The sequence below is a fragment of the Mustela putorius genome, unplaced genomic scaffold (genome assembly GCF_011764305.1).
Source record: "Mustela putorius furo isolate JIRA1106 unplaced genomic scaffold, ASM1176430v1.1 tig00003853_pilon_pilon_pilon, whole genome shotgun sequence".
Classification (NCBI taxonomy): Eukaryota; Metazoa; Chordata; class Mammalia; order Carnivora; family Mustelidae; genus Mustela; species Mustela putorius.
The window spans coordinates 28,522,827-28,537,167 of record NW_025422005.1 but is presented as its reverse complement, the minus strand read 5'-3'; the positions used below and the strand labels follow the sequence as shown (position 1 = coordinate 28,537,167).

General features: G+C 51.3%; 2 protein-coding genes across 3 annotated transcripts in view; one reads left to right on the top strand and one right to left on the bottom strand.

The window, feature by feature from the left end:
• Positions 1-6,574, top strand: part of GNL2 (G protein nucleolar 2) — a 23,637-nt gene extending 17,063 nt beyond the window's left edge. For both annotated transcript variants that reach the window (XM_004740757.3, XM_045064210.1), the window contains 6 exons: positions 139-297; positions 941-1,054; positions 4,203-4,660; positions 4,996-5,075; positions 5,660-5,745; positions 6,384-6,574. In XM_004740757.3, coding sequence (XP_004740814.1) covers positions 139-297; positions 941-1,054; positions 4,203-4,660; positions 4,996-5,075; positions 5,660-5,745; positions 6,384-6,536 — 1,050 coding nt within the window. In that variant the 3' untranslated portion in view covers positions 6,537-6,574. The remainder of the gene's footprint in view (positions 1-138; positions 298-940; positions 1,055-4,202; positions 4,661-4,995; positions 5,076-5,659; positions 5,746-6,383) is intronic.
• DNALI1 (dynein axonemal light intermediate chain 1) lies at positions 6,519-14,341 on the bottom strand. The gene is made up of 6 exons (XM_004828322.3): positions 14,184-14,341; positions 13,522-13,667; positions 11,627-11,796; positions 10,506-10,684; positions 10,023-10,187; positions 6,519-8,297 (listed from the first exon to the last, which is right to left on the bottom strand). The coding sequence occupies exons 1-6, from the start codon at positions 14,262-14,264 to the stop codon at positions 8,262-8,264; spliced, it is 777 nt and encodes a 258-aa protein (XP_004828379.2). The 5' UTR covers positions 14,265-14,341; the 3' UTR covers positions 6,519-8,261.

Below are 14,341 nucleotides of genomic sequence, written 5' to 3'. Positions count from 1 at the left end.
GGCCACTTTGGAGACCGGCCCTGCCAGGCTCCGCTTGCACAACGGTGTTGAAATCTATTTTCAGATATTGTTACAAATGTGAACTTTACTGCTTCCATATAAAGTCTATAAGGCTGGAATTTTCCTGTTAATATCTAGGTTCAAGTTGAAAAAATAAAGACTCCCGAAGACCACATCAATGCTGTACTTGAACGAGCGAAGCCAGAATACATCAGCAAGACCTACAAGATTGATTCTTGGGAGAATGCTGAGGACTTTCTTGAGAAGCTGGCGTTCCGGACTGGGAAGTTACTGAAGGTGAGTGAGGGTCTGTGCAAATGCAGACCAGGACATATGGCAGGGTGGGGAGGTCGGGGCGGGGGGTGCGGCGGGGGCAGGGGGTGGTGTGGGGGGTAATGGGCTTTCTTTTGTTTTGTGGTTTTGTTTTGTTTTGGGGGTTTTTTTAGTTTTATAGATTTTATTTTTAAATGGGCCTTCTTTTATTTTTTTGTTTTGTTTTAGAGATTTTATTTTTAAGTAATCTACACCCAGTATGGGACTTAAGTTCACAAGCCTGAGACCAGGAGTCTCATGCTCCACTGACTGAGCCAGCCAGGCTCTGCTGGACGTTTTTTGTTGTGAACAGTACGGAACTTGGCAAGCAGATGGTGATGAATAACTGAGGCAGCTGCATCTCACGCTGGGAGATGGATTTGTTCTTGATTTTTTTTTTTTTTTAAGATTATTTATTTATTTGACAGAGATCACAAGTAGGCAGAGAGGCAGGCAAAGAGAGTACGGGAAGCAGGCTCCCTGGTGCTGCGCTGAGAGCCTGATGTGGGGCTCCATCCCAGGACCCTGGGATCATGACCGGAGCGGAAGACAGAGGCTTTAACCCACTGAGCCACCCAGGCGCCCCTTGTTCTTGAATTTAACCGGCAGTCTTCCTGTGACATTTCAGGGTGGAGAGCCGGACTTGCAGACTGTGGGCAAGATGGTTCTCAATGACTGGCAGAGGGGCCGGATTCCTTTCTTTGTCAAGCCGCCTAATGCAGAGCCCCCTGCGGCCTCCCAGGTAAGAGACCAGGGTGGGCCTGCCTTCTGGAAAGTGTGGTTACTGACCTAGGCGTAGTGCCTTTGATTGCCTTCCGTTATGAATCACCTGTTTTCTCTGGGGCGTTTCCCTCTCCTGTCTCCCATCCCATAGAGCTGTCGTTATGACCTTCTTGGGGTGGGGGTGGCATTTGGAAACTAGAAAGTAGATTTGTGATAGAAGACCAAGTCTGAATACCAGTCTTTAGGGCCTAGAACAAAGAGGGCTCTGCTTGTAAGTGCTCTTCCGATCCTGTGTATTTCCTTATTCATGAGGAGCAGAGGCATTTCCAGGATTGGCTTTACATTTATCTGTTAGGCCCAGCCATGTGCCTGGCACAGGGAATATAAGAATAAATAACAGTTGGGGCGCCTGGGTGGCTCAGTGGTTTGGGCTGCTGCCTTCGGCTCAGGTCATGATCTCAGGGTCCTGGGATCGAGCCCTGCATCGGGCTCTCTGCTCCGCAGGAAGCCTGCTTCTCTCTCTCTCTCTCTCTCTCTCTCTCTGCCTGCCTCTCTGCCTACTTGTGATCTCTGTCTGTCAAATAAATAAATAAAATCTTTAAAAAAAAAAAAAAAAGAATAAATAACAGTCATTGCCCTCAGGGAGCGCGTGATCGGGTGGGAAAGGAGAGTGGTACAGTTTGTAGCCAGGGAAAGAAGCCTTAGATTTCGAGCTTCTGGGCTGAACTGAGAAGCTTCCCTTCTGTTGCATTTCCTTCTCCCTGGCAGTGGACTGCCGCAAGGCTCCAGCTGTGGCCCTTTGCTTTTCTATTTCTAGGCTCTTTTTCAGAGCTCTGCTAAGCCTTTGGAAGAGGTGGCTTTAGTTTCGCTTCCGTGCTGGTGTTCGGTTTCGTGTCATCCTGGTTCCCTCTTACCTGAACTCTGTTCCCAGAGTTTCAATTATCAGCTAGAAACTTTCGGTTGAATATATTTTCCAGCATTTCAGAATTGACGTACCTGCAGTATATGTTAACTTCTCTCCCTCTCCCCGTTGAACCCCCCCCAAACAACCAAAAAAGCCAAAACCTGGTCCTCTCCCATCTTCTTGGTTTGTTAAGTCGTTGGCTGGTTGAGTCGTTCCAGTAGCACCAGCGTGCGGAGCATGTCCTCTGTGCTCTGTACTCCGCTGGGCGCTGGCGGTGTTGCAGTGGAAGCAGACGGGTCCCCGCCTCATGCCCTTCCATATCTCTGGGCACTCTGATACCCATACCAGCTCTGCAACTCTCTGACTCCAGTTGAATATCCAGTAATTCAGTTCAGTTCTGGCACTTGCTCCAAGAGTTAGCACAGACCTACAGGTTAAGGGTTTAGTCCCACAAAGCAGCCCCCACTTCAGAGGCCAGCTGCAGGTGGGGTTCTCAGGCTGCCCACGCTTCTGCCCAGCCAGCTACAAATTCAGAGCTTCTCAGGTTTGATGATTTGCTAAAACAACTCCTAGAACTCAGAAAATGGTTTATGATGGCCACCTTGTTATAGAGGATATAGCTCAGGAATAGCCGAATGGAAGAGATGCCTAGGGCCAGGTGTCGGGTTGTGGGTGGCATAGAGTTCCTGTGCCCTTTCTGGGCCTGGTGCGCTCCTGGCACATCAGTACATTCGACCCAGAAGCTCCCCAGACCTTACCCTCAGGGCTTCCCACGGACGTTCCATTATATTGGCCATCGGTGATCGAACTCCTGTCTCTCACCCTCTCATCAGGTGCTTGGGCCTTTTGGTGACCAGCCCCCATTCTGAAGAGAGCCCCCCCCCCCCCCGCGAGCATGTCATCAGCATAAACTCCTGCGTGGTGGAAAGGGGCTTTTTAGGAAGAATGGCAGGCACCCTTTTTTTACTCAGCGGATACTAAGAGGTTTCGAGCTCTTATGCCAAAATCAAACATACATTCTGATACTATAGACAGACAGACAGATAGGCAGTAAACAGATAAATAGAAAAATGTCAGGAAGCACTGCTGACTGTGAGGAAGACAAAACCAGGGTCGGGGCGTGGGAGACAAAGGAGTGTTCTTGTACGTGGGGTGGGCGAGGGTGGCCTCTGAGGAAGTGGCATTTTGGCAGAGATCTTAATGGTGTGAGGCAGGAGCCGAGCAGCTGTCTTGTTGGGAGAAGGGACTGGCCAAAGGTGGGGCCTGCCTGCTGTGATCCACGTGTGGAGAGGAAGTCATGGGGCTGGACCGCAGCGGCACGAGGCACAAGGGACTCGCGGTGGGGAGGGTGTCGTGGTAGGAAGGAGGTGTGGCAGGGTCTCTTGTCACCCTGTGTGCACATCATAGGGTTATCTTGAGCGCTTCCTCCATGTCTGGTCATTGAGTTTTAGATCATTATTTCCCCCAGTCTGCGATTTTCTTCTTTTTTTTCTCTTGATAGTGGCTGAAACTCTTTCAGAATCTAAAAGCTAAAAACTTAGCGTCAGGAACAGGTATAAAAATGTACCTACAAATTTTGTATACAATTTCCTGAATGTTCTGGATTCCTGACTTATTTTGAGCACTTGTTGTGCAACCACTCTTGCCTTCGGAAAATCCCTGAAGGTTCGTGAATCTCTGTTGCAAGGATAAAATGATACCACCAATGCGAGGCGCCAGGATAAAGCCTGCCACACACTTCTTCTTTGCCTCAGAGAGGCGGCTTGTTTCCCTGTCCCCCAGCTCGCCTCCTCATGGTCTCTCGTCACCAGCTTCCCTTCTCTTGGTCATCACACCTTTCCTCTGGGGGCTTCCCCTGCACCCCACCGCTTAGCAGTCTGCTTTCTGTCTGGGGCACTTGTGTGTGCTCGCCTTGGGTGTGCCTGTCTCCACAGCCCCAGTCCTTCCCCTCCTCGGGGAGGGTGGAGGGAGGCAGACGCTCTGCGAGACATGGCGGATGGTCTGAGTGGTTCGATACTCACAGTGGGCTCATCCTTTGGAACCGCAGCTGAAGGCCTCGGAGCTGAGTTGCGGCTTCTGGGTGTAATGGAGCTTGGCCTGTGGTAGATGAACAACAGGATTCCAGTGGGCGGGTTTTCAGTTCTTTCCCTTAGTGCCGAGAAGAGGACTGCGTCCTTCAAGAGCAGGCTGTCAGTTCGGAAATGGTTTTTATTTTCTGATCCCATTTCTCTCCCTCGCCTGTCCCCCTTTTTGGCCTGAATAGCTCCCGTCCTCCTCATCTTTGGAAGTTGCCACAGAAACCAGCCAGAAGGACGCTGAAGAGGAAGTCACCGCAACTGTAGGGGAAGCCTCAGAGCCTGTCACTGAGAAGGAAAACGAGAACAGTCGCTGTGACACAGACTCAGAAATGCAGCAGATTCTGGCACGGGTTCGGCAGAATTTCGGCAAAATCAATGTCGTGCCTCAGTTTTCCGGGGATGACCTGGTCCCTTTGGAGATGTCCGATATCGATGAAGAGCTTGAGAGCTTTTCTGGAGAGGAGGACGAGGAGGAGGAGGAACAGGAGCAACCGGAAGACGAGGAAGAGGAGTCTGGCCCGGAGTTCCAGGGAGAACACGTGGGAAATGACACCAAGGCCGTTATTAGAGCGCTGGATGAAAAGATTGCTAAATATCAGAAGTTTTTAAACAAAGCCAAAGCTAAGAAGTTTTCCGCAGTCAGGTAGTATCCTCGTCTTCTCACAAATTGTAGTTTGCTCATTCCTTTCTGAGATGCTTGCCACGAGGACTGGAGCAGTATTTTTATGGGAGGTGGTTTGTCCATTTATGAGAGGGAGCTCCCTGAACTGTGAGTGGCTTAAGTCCGCCTCTGCCGAAGGCCCAGGGAGCTGCTGGAACTGTGGGGCTTCACCGCCTGCCGGTGGGCTGTGGTGGCAACCATGGGAAGGAGGGTGGCTTTCTGCAGGCTTCGGGGTGGTCCCTGCCCCCGGGTTGGCACATGATTTTGCAACTGAGGGGAGTGATGGGCAGCTATGTTACTTGGCTTTTCTCTTGCAGAATATCCAAGGGACTAAGTGAAAAGGTTTTTGCAAAATCTGAAGAACAAAGAGCAGCTGAAGAGGTTGCAGAAGACACAGGTAAAGTTAAATTCATCAAACCGCTTGGGTGCGGTGTGCACCCGGTGGGTCTGTGGGACTGTGGGACGTGTGACTTTCATCTCGACACTTGGGGGATTGTGGTGTTCCCCGCACGGTGCTTGTCATTATGGGCAGGTGACCCTGTTCTGTATACTGTTTGTTGTACAGCTTGGGTTTATTCGCTTTTCATTCTGCACATTTCTTGGGATTAATTCAGGAGGCTTCCTGTAAAAAGAGACCAGTAGTAAGCTTACAGTCTAGGTGTGAGTCAGCCAGATTATTTTTGTGGGAGGCAGGATGGGTCAGCTATCTGTTCTTTACTCCATTGGACTCATAGCTTCTATGTGAAAATGTGTTTCCGTGGCATAAATGCAAACCCCGGTATGGCCTGCAGGGGTCCCCCTGGCTTGGCGCCCTCCCAGCCTCATCCTGCTTTTGCCTCGCACCATGCCCGCCACACTCCATGCACACTGGCCTTCTTCCTCCAGCACAATCAAGCTCATTCTCACGTTAGCATTCACAGACCGAGTTTTGAATAGAAAATCCCTGATTCTTTTCTGTATGTTCCTGTGTCACGTTTCTAGCACCTACCAAAAAGGGAAAGAAAAGGAAGGCACAGAGGGAAGAGGACCGTTCAAATAAGACTCGCAGAATGCTTACATCTAAGGAAGTAAGTGGTTTTGGTCTTAAATGTCACCCAGGAAGTAAAGAGGAACAATCCATTTCCTAAGAGACATGCTTTCCAGAATTGAATTTTCAGAACCCCAGTCCTAAGCGACCTAGTTGCGATTAGTTCAGTAGGATTAAGAGTTGGCCTAGTGGATGAAGGTCCTTGAGTTCTCGATCACTGTCCTCAGACAGGTGGGCTCCCCTCTAGAAGGGTCTGCTGGTTTTCTTTGGTGAGCAGAGCTGTTTTGGCAGACAGATTCCTGCCCACAGCTCTGTTACTGGGCTTATCAGAGCTGGGGTGGCCTCTCCGGGGAATGAAGAGCTTGTTACTAGAAGTGTTCACCCTTAGAGGACCACTTGTCAGGGGTGTGGTAGAAAAGATTCCAGCATGGAGGACGGTTGGACCAAACACCCGTCTAGAACATGGCACGGTCACGAGTTACTGTGCAAGAGCACACTTGGGTCTGTGAGGGGAGCCCTTCCTTGTTACTAGCACTGCTTCTGGTACTTGGGGGAGCAGCATAGGAAGGGAGCACAGAGAAACAGAGGGGCTCTTCTGGGACTTTTCTACGATTGACTGGGTTTGTTGTTTATTTTTTTGGTCATTTTGGTTTTCTTCTTTCTTGCCATTGTTTATAGCGGAGGCGAGCGGCACGGCAGCAGCAGTCCAAGAAAGTTGGTGTACGCTACTATGAAACACACAACGTGAAAAATAGGAACAGGAACAAAAAGAAGATCAATGACTCAGACGGACAGAAACACAAACACAAAAAATTCAAACATAAGCAGTAACATTTTTATTAAATTATACAAAAATATGCAATTAGAAACTGTGTTCTCTTCATGCCCAGTTGGCATTTCTAAGGCCCTGATGTATTCTGAGGTTTGACAGTTGAAACCCTTCAGCAGTGCTGTTAAAAGAAAGTCCCTGCAACCCCAAGGCTTTAGGTGGTGGGGTCCAGGGGCACTTCTGACACCTCCACGAGCCCTCTTAGTTCCCCCAGAGCGTTAACGTGGCATGCAGGTCTCTGACAGAAACAGGGATGAAGTCTACAGCATGGAAAAGGTGGTATTTCTGTCATACCGGCAATTAGTTTGAAACAGAAATGTGAAAACAAAATCTCAAGGATGTAGTGTACATGGCCCAGGCTTTAAAATAGGAGGGGAAAATGCCACTCGAGCTGTCCCTGAGTCGTGGTGAGGACATAAGTGCTTCACTGCCAAGGACTCTCGTGTCTAGCCATCTCAGCGAGCGGAGCTCTTGCCCATGAAAATGGCAGCCCACAGGTGATTGTAGTGGTGCCTTAGACTGCCCGAGGACATGTGGACAGGGGTAAAAGCTGGCTTCTGATCTTAGAGGAGAGGGGCAGGCTTGACTTGGAACACAGCTCTTCTTGTCAGACTGCCCTTCCAGGGAGCCTTGGAGCCTTAAGAGGGACGATGTTGGGTCAGAGGTCTGCTACAGAGGGTCCCTCCTGGCCCCTGAGGGCAGTACTGAGCCACTGGAGGCAGCATAGCCCAGTGGACACACTCGTGCCCTCCTAAGTGTGTTCCTCGTGCAATCTGCATCTGCAGGAAGGAGGGCAGTCCCTCCTCTTGCTGCGCTAGCCCACTCCGGGCTGCCCTGAACGAGAGATCTGTGTTGCTCACGTACTGTACTGCCTATGGAACCAGGAGCAACCCTGGGCCTCTGAACTCCGGGTTGAACTTGGGAGGAGCAGTAAAATGCAGTCTCCAGGCCGCAGCCTCCTCATGAGTAATTAGACCTGCGTGTGAGGTTTGGGTGCCTCTCCAGGCTAGCTAGAGGGCTGTAGGGTTGCGGTGTGATTCCCTGCTGAGTAAGGTGAACAAAGGAACTCAGGGCTGCTGAGATGCAGGCAGCTCATGACATCGTGGCTTGTGTTTCTTTCCCACAGATGTTACTTGCTCAGAAGCCGTGGCTTTGACTCTGCCATTGCTGCCTCACCTGGGCAGCCTGAGACTAGGGAAGAGGCTGTGGTGGGTATGTTGGGCAGGCGTAAAATGACCTAGTATAAATGCACAGCTCCTGCAGCAGTCACTACAACTGCACTGGGGTGGGGATGGTGAAAGACCTCAAGGGAAAGCCATAAGAGGAGAGGGAGACAGCAGCCCAAGGTCAGGTACAAGATGCATCACGGACCAGAGATGGGACAGGGAGGCGGTCCATTTGGCTAGGAGTAGTTGGTAGGAGGGAGCAGTGGTGGGAAGGCAGTTGTTTCACCTGCAAGGGATATGGCAAAAGGCTTAACTTTCTGGGTTGGCAAATCCCAAGGCTGGCCACGTACAGAGACCGTTGGCTGCACTGCCTTCTACAGTCCAAGGAGTCTGGCTGCTAGACTTGTGTTCCATGCCACTGGGGCAACGTGTGACTTCTGACAAACATGTAGGTGGGGGTTGGGGGGAGGGTATGGCCTGTTCACTCAGGAAACTAGCTTTTTTTATTACAACGGGCTTAGGATGGGGTAGCAGTGCTCGCCGAGACCCATGTGGAAATGATCACTTCTTTGGTGCAATAATACCTTCCAGTTGGGCCTGAAAAACAAAAACAAACTCCATTAATATTTGAGGCTTGCAGCCTTTAGCTGAGAGGTGAGAAAGCCCTGGGAAGAAGAATTCAATGCCGCCCGGCCAAGTGTTTTTCCCTCCATTCCCAATTCCGTATTTCCTAGATTAGCTGGTTTTGGGCTTGGCATCCAGTCTTGCTGCAGGAGGAGAAACCAGAGCTGTCCTGGTTTCCATACGATAATGGCTCCGTGTAGAATATAAAGCATTGAAAAGGAAATTGAATAAAAGTTGTTGAAATAGTGGTTTTTCACGGCTCAGATTTCGGGCCTGAAATGCTAAGGTAAACATCTGGCTCTCTGGGTTGGGATCCTGGGAGCTCTGTGCTGGGACGAGAGGTTTGGGAAACAGCCATCTTTCAGCCACCGAGACAACTTGACACCCAATTAGAGGAAATTGCTACCAGTAAGTAGGGAGCTGTCCATCTTGTATGTAAAGCTTAACACACTTGGGAGTTATATACTCTGCTCCTCCGGCAGCCAGTAAAATAATTTACTATCATGGTGTGTGGACAGCTCTTTAAGCAGGTCTATCTTGGGGACTACAGGCACTGCTTTATTTGCAGTGCAGCTTGGAGCCAATAAAAATAACTCACTTCTAAAGAGTCCTACACCCTGGGGATGACAAGGTTGCTTATAAATAAATGTTAGAAGCCAAGGTATTCCACTGTGCTGCTGCTGGTAACTGCAGGAGGAACTGAGGAACTCAGGCTTATGGTGAAGGTAACACCGCAGATAAGGCACGCAGCTTCAGAAGCTGCTAAGTAAATAGATTTCATGTCTGGCTGTGAAGTTTCTAGCTTTTCTTCGTTAAACTCAGCAACAGGAAGATCTGTCGTCCCACACTAGCAGTTCATACAAGCCCGTCTTTATCTTAAGTGCCTGGCCTTGGTGGAGCCCCAAGAAGCCTGCCAATCACAAGAATGTAAACTTCCCACGAGACTAGGGAGGAAAGGGAGACAGCATCCAGGGGCCCCTCTGGCCAGGGCCATGGGAGACCACCACCAAACATGAACAGGTCCGCTGTCTAGGAACAACGGTCCTCAAACTTCCGCTGCAGACCTTGTTAGGTTGCTGGACCCCAACCCCCATGTTTCTAACTCAGTAGATCTGGGATGGGCCCAGTGGTTTGTATTTCTAAAAGTTCCCAGGTGATGATGCTGGTCTGGGGCCCAGCCTTAGGGAAACTTCAGATTCTACAGAGAATGTAGAGTTTCAGGGGACTGGCCCCACTTCAGCTCGGCTGGGTGAAAGCAAAGGGACTTGGAAGAAAAACACCTCCAGGTGCCTTCCCTTGACCATGCATCTGGGGAAAGTTCCTAATTTGAAATGGTTCTCCTTCTCAAAGGGCCTTCCCTGCCCACCCCAAAGGCCATGCCTCAGAGGGGCCGCAGGTGGGAAAAGCCCTCCCAAGAGAGCCTGCTGAAAAGATCCAGCCCATGCTGTCATGGGAGAGAAGTTCCACTTTCTGCCCTATCTGCCCCTCCCGGGGGATGGGTGACTTATTTCCAAGGGGAAAACACCCTCCACTGGAGAGTGGGGCTGATGTGTTGTGGGAATCCAGAGCCCGATGGCTGGAAAAGATACATAATAAATCTTCACCATCCCCTCCCCACCCCGCCCCATCCCCACCGCTGCTTCCTTTACTCCTTGGCAGCGCGTGGGCCTGGGGGAGGCGGTGGGGGGGGGTGCCCACCTTCAGCTGCTGGTTCGTCCGCTTGAGGAACTGAATCTCCTCATTGTGCTTCTTCTCCTCTACCAGTCTCCTCTCAACCTCCCGCTTCTCGATGGCCTCACACTTGGCTTTCTGCTCGTTCACTTGCCTCTCCAAATCTTTCTTTTCTGCTTCCAATTCTGCAATCTGAGGACAGAAGTTTGGGTCATCCTGGGCTGCCACCAAGGGTCGGTGGAGGGGACCTGGGCACAGCTGTCCAAGCTGACATTGTCAGGGTCTGTGCTGCCACCCAGTGGGGGGTTTGTGACTGGCACAGCACGTCCACTAGGAGTGGGATCTGCCGGCGCCAGGCTGACCAGCCGCTCTGAACCCAAGGGTCCCTGTTGGCAGGATGGCCGGAGCCCCCTCAGAGGCCAGAGTTTCATCTGGAATGGCAACCCTGTGGCCCTGAGATTGACAGAAGAATTCACAGAGGGCTGAAACCTCATGGTCAACCCCACTCACTTTCCTCTCCATGTCTGACTTCCCCTGTTCAGCCTGCAGCGCCTTCCTCATGCCAAAGGCCACACTGCTCTCATACAAGGTCTGGTAGGCGGCAATGGTCATGCGGATCTCGTCCCGGACTCGAAGCAACAGCAGCCCCCTCTCCGCACAGTTGATGGTCACCTCTCGGATCAGCTCGTCTTCCAAAGTGCACACACAATGAGTTCAGGAGGGCAGGCGGGAGGGAAACCGTGCCACGTCTATGGTTCACCACCCTTCCTACTGGGGACAGCATAGCGTGTGTCCTCCCCACTTGGGGACAGAGGACCCAGGAGCCTTGCCAGATAGCCGCTGCTCTGAATTTAGCACTTGGGAGGACAGGCAGTCAGCGAGCCCGGGGCAGAGGGAGACAGGGGCCCTCAGGTTTGCTTGTAGCCGGAAAGCCCCTCTTAGCCACCCTCAGAAAGAAAGCCCAGGGTACTAGTCCGAGAAATTTGACTTTTCAGTTTGAGGATGACGACTTTAAATTTAAAGCAACTGGGAACTCCTGTGTGCCCCTTTGGCTGGACCGGCTTGGGGCCGCAAACAGTAAGAATCCAAGCTTGCCCACCCATCTCTCCCACAGATGCTGACCTGGCCGGCAAAGTGTGGTGGCAGTCTGAATGACAGAGTCCACTCAGGCCAGGGAGTGTGGGCTGGGGGACAGCCATTTGACACTATCACTTAACTTTGGTGACTGTTGGTTAGTAGCAAATCACCCTGAAATATTTTCCTGGGCGAAGGGTTGAATGTTGATGGGTGGATATAAATTTGGAACATTAATCTTTCTGATTAAAAAACTAACATGCTTAATATTTAAAAAATCTTTTTTTTACAAAGATTTAAAATGGAAGTTCTGATCTTTAACCATTAGCTAAGAGGTTAGGAATCAGGTGTCCAGGTTGGCTGGAAGATGGGGGGATGAGGACACCTTTAGCAGTTCCTGGGGTTGGGGGGCAGGGAGTGGGAGAGAAGACAATTCCAGGATGGGGTGGGCTTTGGCTCGGGGGTACTCAGAACTCGGGTCTGTGCTTATGGGGAAGGGCAGGAGGTAGGAGAAGACCGCATAGCCCCTCAACCGCAGCCCCCGCCAGGCTGCTCACCAAAGCACTGCGAGTAGAGCTCCCTGCGCACGGGGCAGATGCCGGTCTCCCTGGCCTGCCGCTGCTGCAGCTTCAGGTCCAGCTGCTCCTGGAGATGCACCACATCCATCCTTGTGCTGGGGGTGCTGGACACCTGCTGGATCCACAGCTGCGTGTCCTCCACCCACTCCCTGTGGTACAGACACAGCTGGGTTGAGCAAACCCACAGCTAGAGGGGCCCCGGAACCTGAACAGAGCTGACCTTTTGGGTCCTCTGCCTGAGCAGGAACAAGGGGCAGCTCTGTCACCAACCCACCAGAAGCTTCCATCCCTCTCTCTTCTCTGAGGAGTGCAGGGCTTCATAGCCACACCCACTAAGCCACCTCCATGGGGCCTCTACCTGGGAGCTGGGCAATCTCTACCCTCCTGTGGCTCTCTGTGAAATCGTCACCCATGTTCCAGATCTTACCCTCCTAATGAGAGGAGTGAGGGCAGCTTCATGGGCTTTGTTGCTTGATTGGAACAGAAAGGCCAGTGAGAATTCCCCACTGACTTGTGGGGTAGGACACACAGGGCACCATAAAACTTGTGCCAGCCAGAAAGAGGCAAATGTGTGCAGCGGGGAGCTTCCTGAAGGCATGCGCCTCCTTGCTCCCCGCCACTGGCCTGCCCCCCAGTAAACCTTATGTCAGAGGCATGGCCAGGTTCCAGAATCACAAGAAGGGAGCCTGAGGGAAGAATCACGGTGGGGAGAGAACTTCCATTTATTGACAGGAGGGAGTCACCTGAAAAATCTCCCCTGCCTTCTTTGACTTCCATCTTGGATGAGTCTCTTTTCATCACAGCCTTAGAAACTGTGCTGTTAACTTATTACATAAAAATAGTCAACAAAGCATGTCAGATAAGGAGGAAGCAGGGTAGGGGGATGTTGAAGAAGGGAAAATGGTTGTCTTTTTTTTTTTTTTTTTAATAAGGATTCTCAAGGAAGGCTGCCTGAGGCAATCATGTTTGAGTGAGACCCAAGTAAAGAGATGGAAGGGAATGAGGTGGACATCGGGGGAAGAGTATCCTCGGCAGTAAGAACAGCAACTGTCAGAGCAGCGTCCAGAGACAGTGAGCAGAGGCCTCTGTGGCATCACCCCCCTGAACAGAAGGAGTCATAGGAGACAAGATCACGGATATACGAGGAGCCAGATCATGCTAACTCTTGCAGATCATTGTAAGGACTTTGGATTTTAGTCGGAGGGACATGGGAAGCCATTAAAGAGTTCCTGGCAGAAGACTGGCAAGATCTGGCTTAGGAATGGAAGCAAGGTTTTCAGATAGGAGGCCAATGTAGGTGACAAACAGTGATGAGGAACAAAACAGCAGAAGCAGAGGGGGCAGAAAGTGGTTGGATTTGGGATATAAATTTGAAGGTAGAGCCAAAATAATTTGATGAAGGGTAGGACGTGTGACGTGAGAGACCAAAAGGAATGAAGGGTGGCCTGAGCCACTAGGAGAAAGAAGACTGGGGGTGAGTAGTTTGGGAGGGGGAACATTGTGATTCAGTTTGGACATGCTGAGTTTGAGATGCCCAGGAGACACCTTCATGAAGCTAATGAGGAAGCAGTAAAATATATGGGTCTGGAGCTTAGAGAAAAGAACAGGGCTGGAAAAACACATTTGGAAGTCATCAGCATATAGATGGCATTTAAAACCATGAGCTTGGGTTTGAGCACTCAGGAAAAGAGGATGATAGAGAAGATCCTGCCCCCCACCCTTCCCGGATCCAGCCATCTGTAAGCTCTAGGAGTGTTGGATTACTGGGAGGAAATCCTGGCCAGGGGCAGAGACAAGGTGCCTCTTCCTACATTTCCAAGTTCTGGGATAGCAAAGCCTGGGCTTTCTCCCAGTCATTGCTCCTAAATTTTTACCTTGGGGGTAGGATGGCATTTAAGATTTCTTCTGCCTGCTTTGTAGGATCTGGGACAGAAGAAGTTGAGGGGAGCTTGGTCTTTGGTGGCTGTGGGACTGGACCGGAGGGTCCAGGCTGCTGGGGGCTGACTTTCAGTGGCCGTGCCTGAGAAAAATGGACAAGTTAGGGCAGACACTGAACTCCACATACCCAAGCCCTCTGAGTTGCCCCAGGTCTTCTAAACACCCTTCCTCTCTTCCCAGATCACTTTCTCCATCTGTCTTCTCAAAAGTTATGTCTCAGCTTAAGGAAGCCATGAAGAGTCTCCGGTGCCACCCCAGTACAAGACCTGTTTCTCCTGGAACAAGTGTTTCCAGCAGGGGTGCTCAACCCTCTAGTGATGGAGCGAGCAGTCACTACCAGATCTATTCCTGGACCAGACAACTACGAAAAAGAATGAGCCCCATCCACCTCTGTGACTTTCTTCCTCATCCTAAATCTGCCCTCTGGGGTCACCCATCTGGGTTCCTTGTACAGCTCTCCCATGTTCCTTCCCCCATCCCAAGTCCCTTTGCTCCCAGTTGCTGCAGCCCACGTCTCTCTGGACCCCGGACCCTCACCGCAGGGATCTTTCCCCATCGGAGCTCCCGGGCTCCCCCAACCCGTGAGACCTGTCCTTACTTTGGGGCTCCGCTTTTCCGTATTCCGGCTCACCAGCACCGGGGTGTCATACTTGAGCAGAGAGTCTGCAGGGGGAATCATGGCGGCGACGCGGGTAGGAGCCCGGCTGCGGCCCCTCAAGTGTGCGCCTTGTTTGCTGTCACCATGGAAACCTCCTC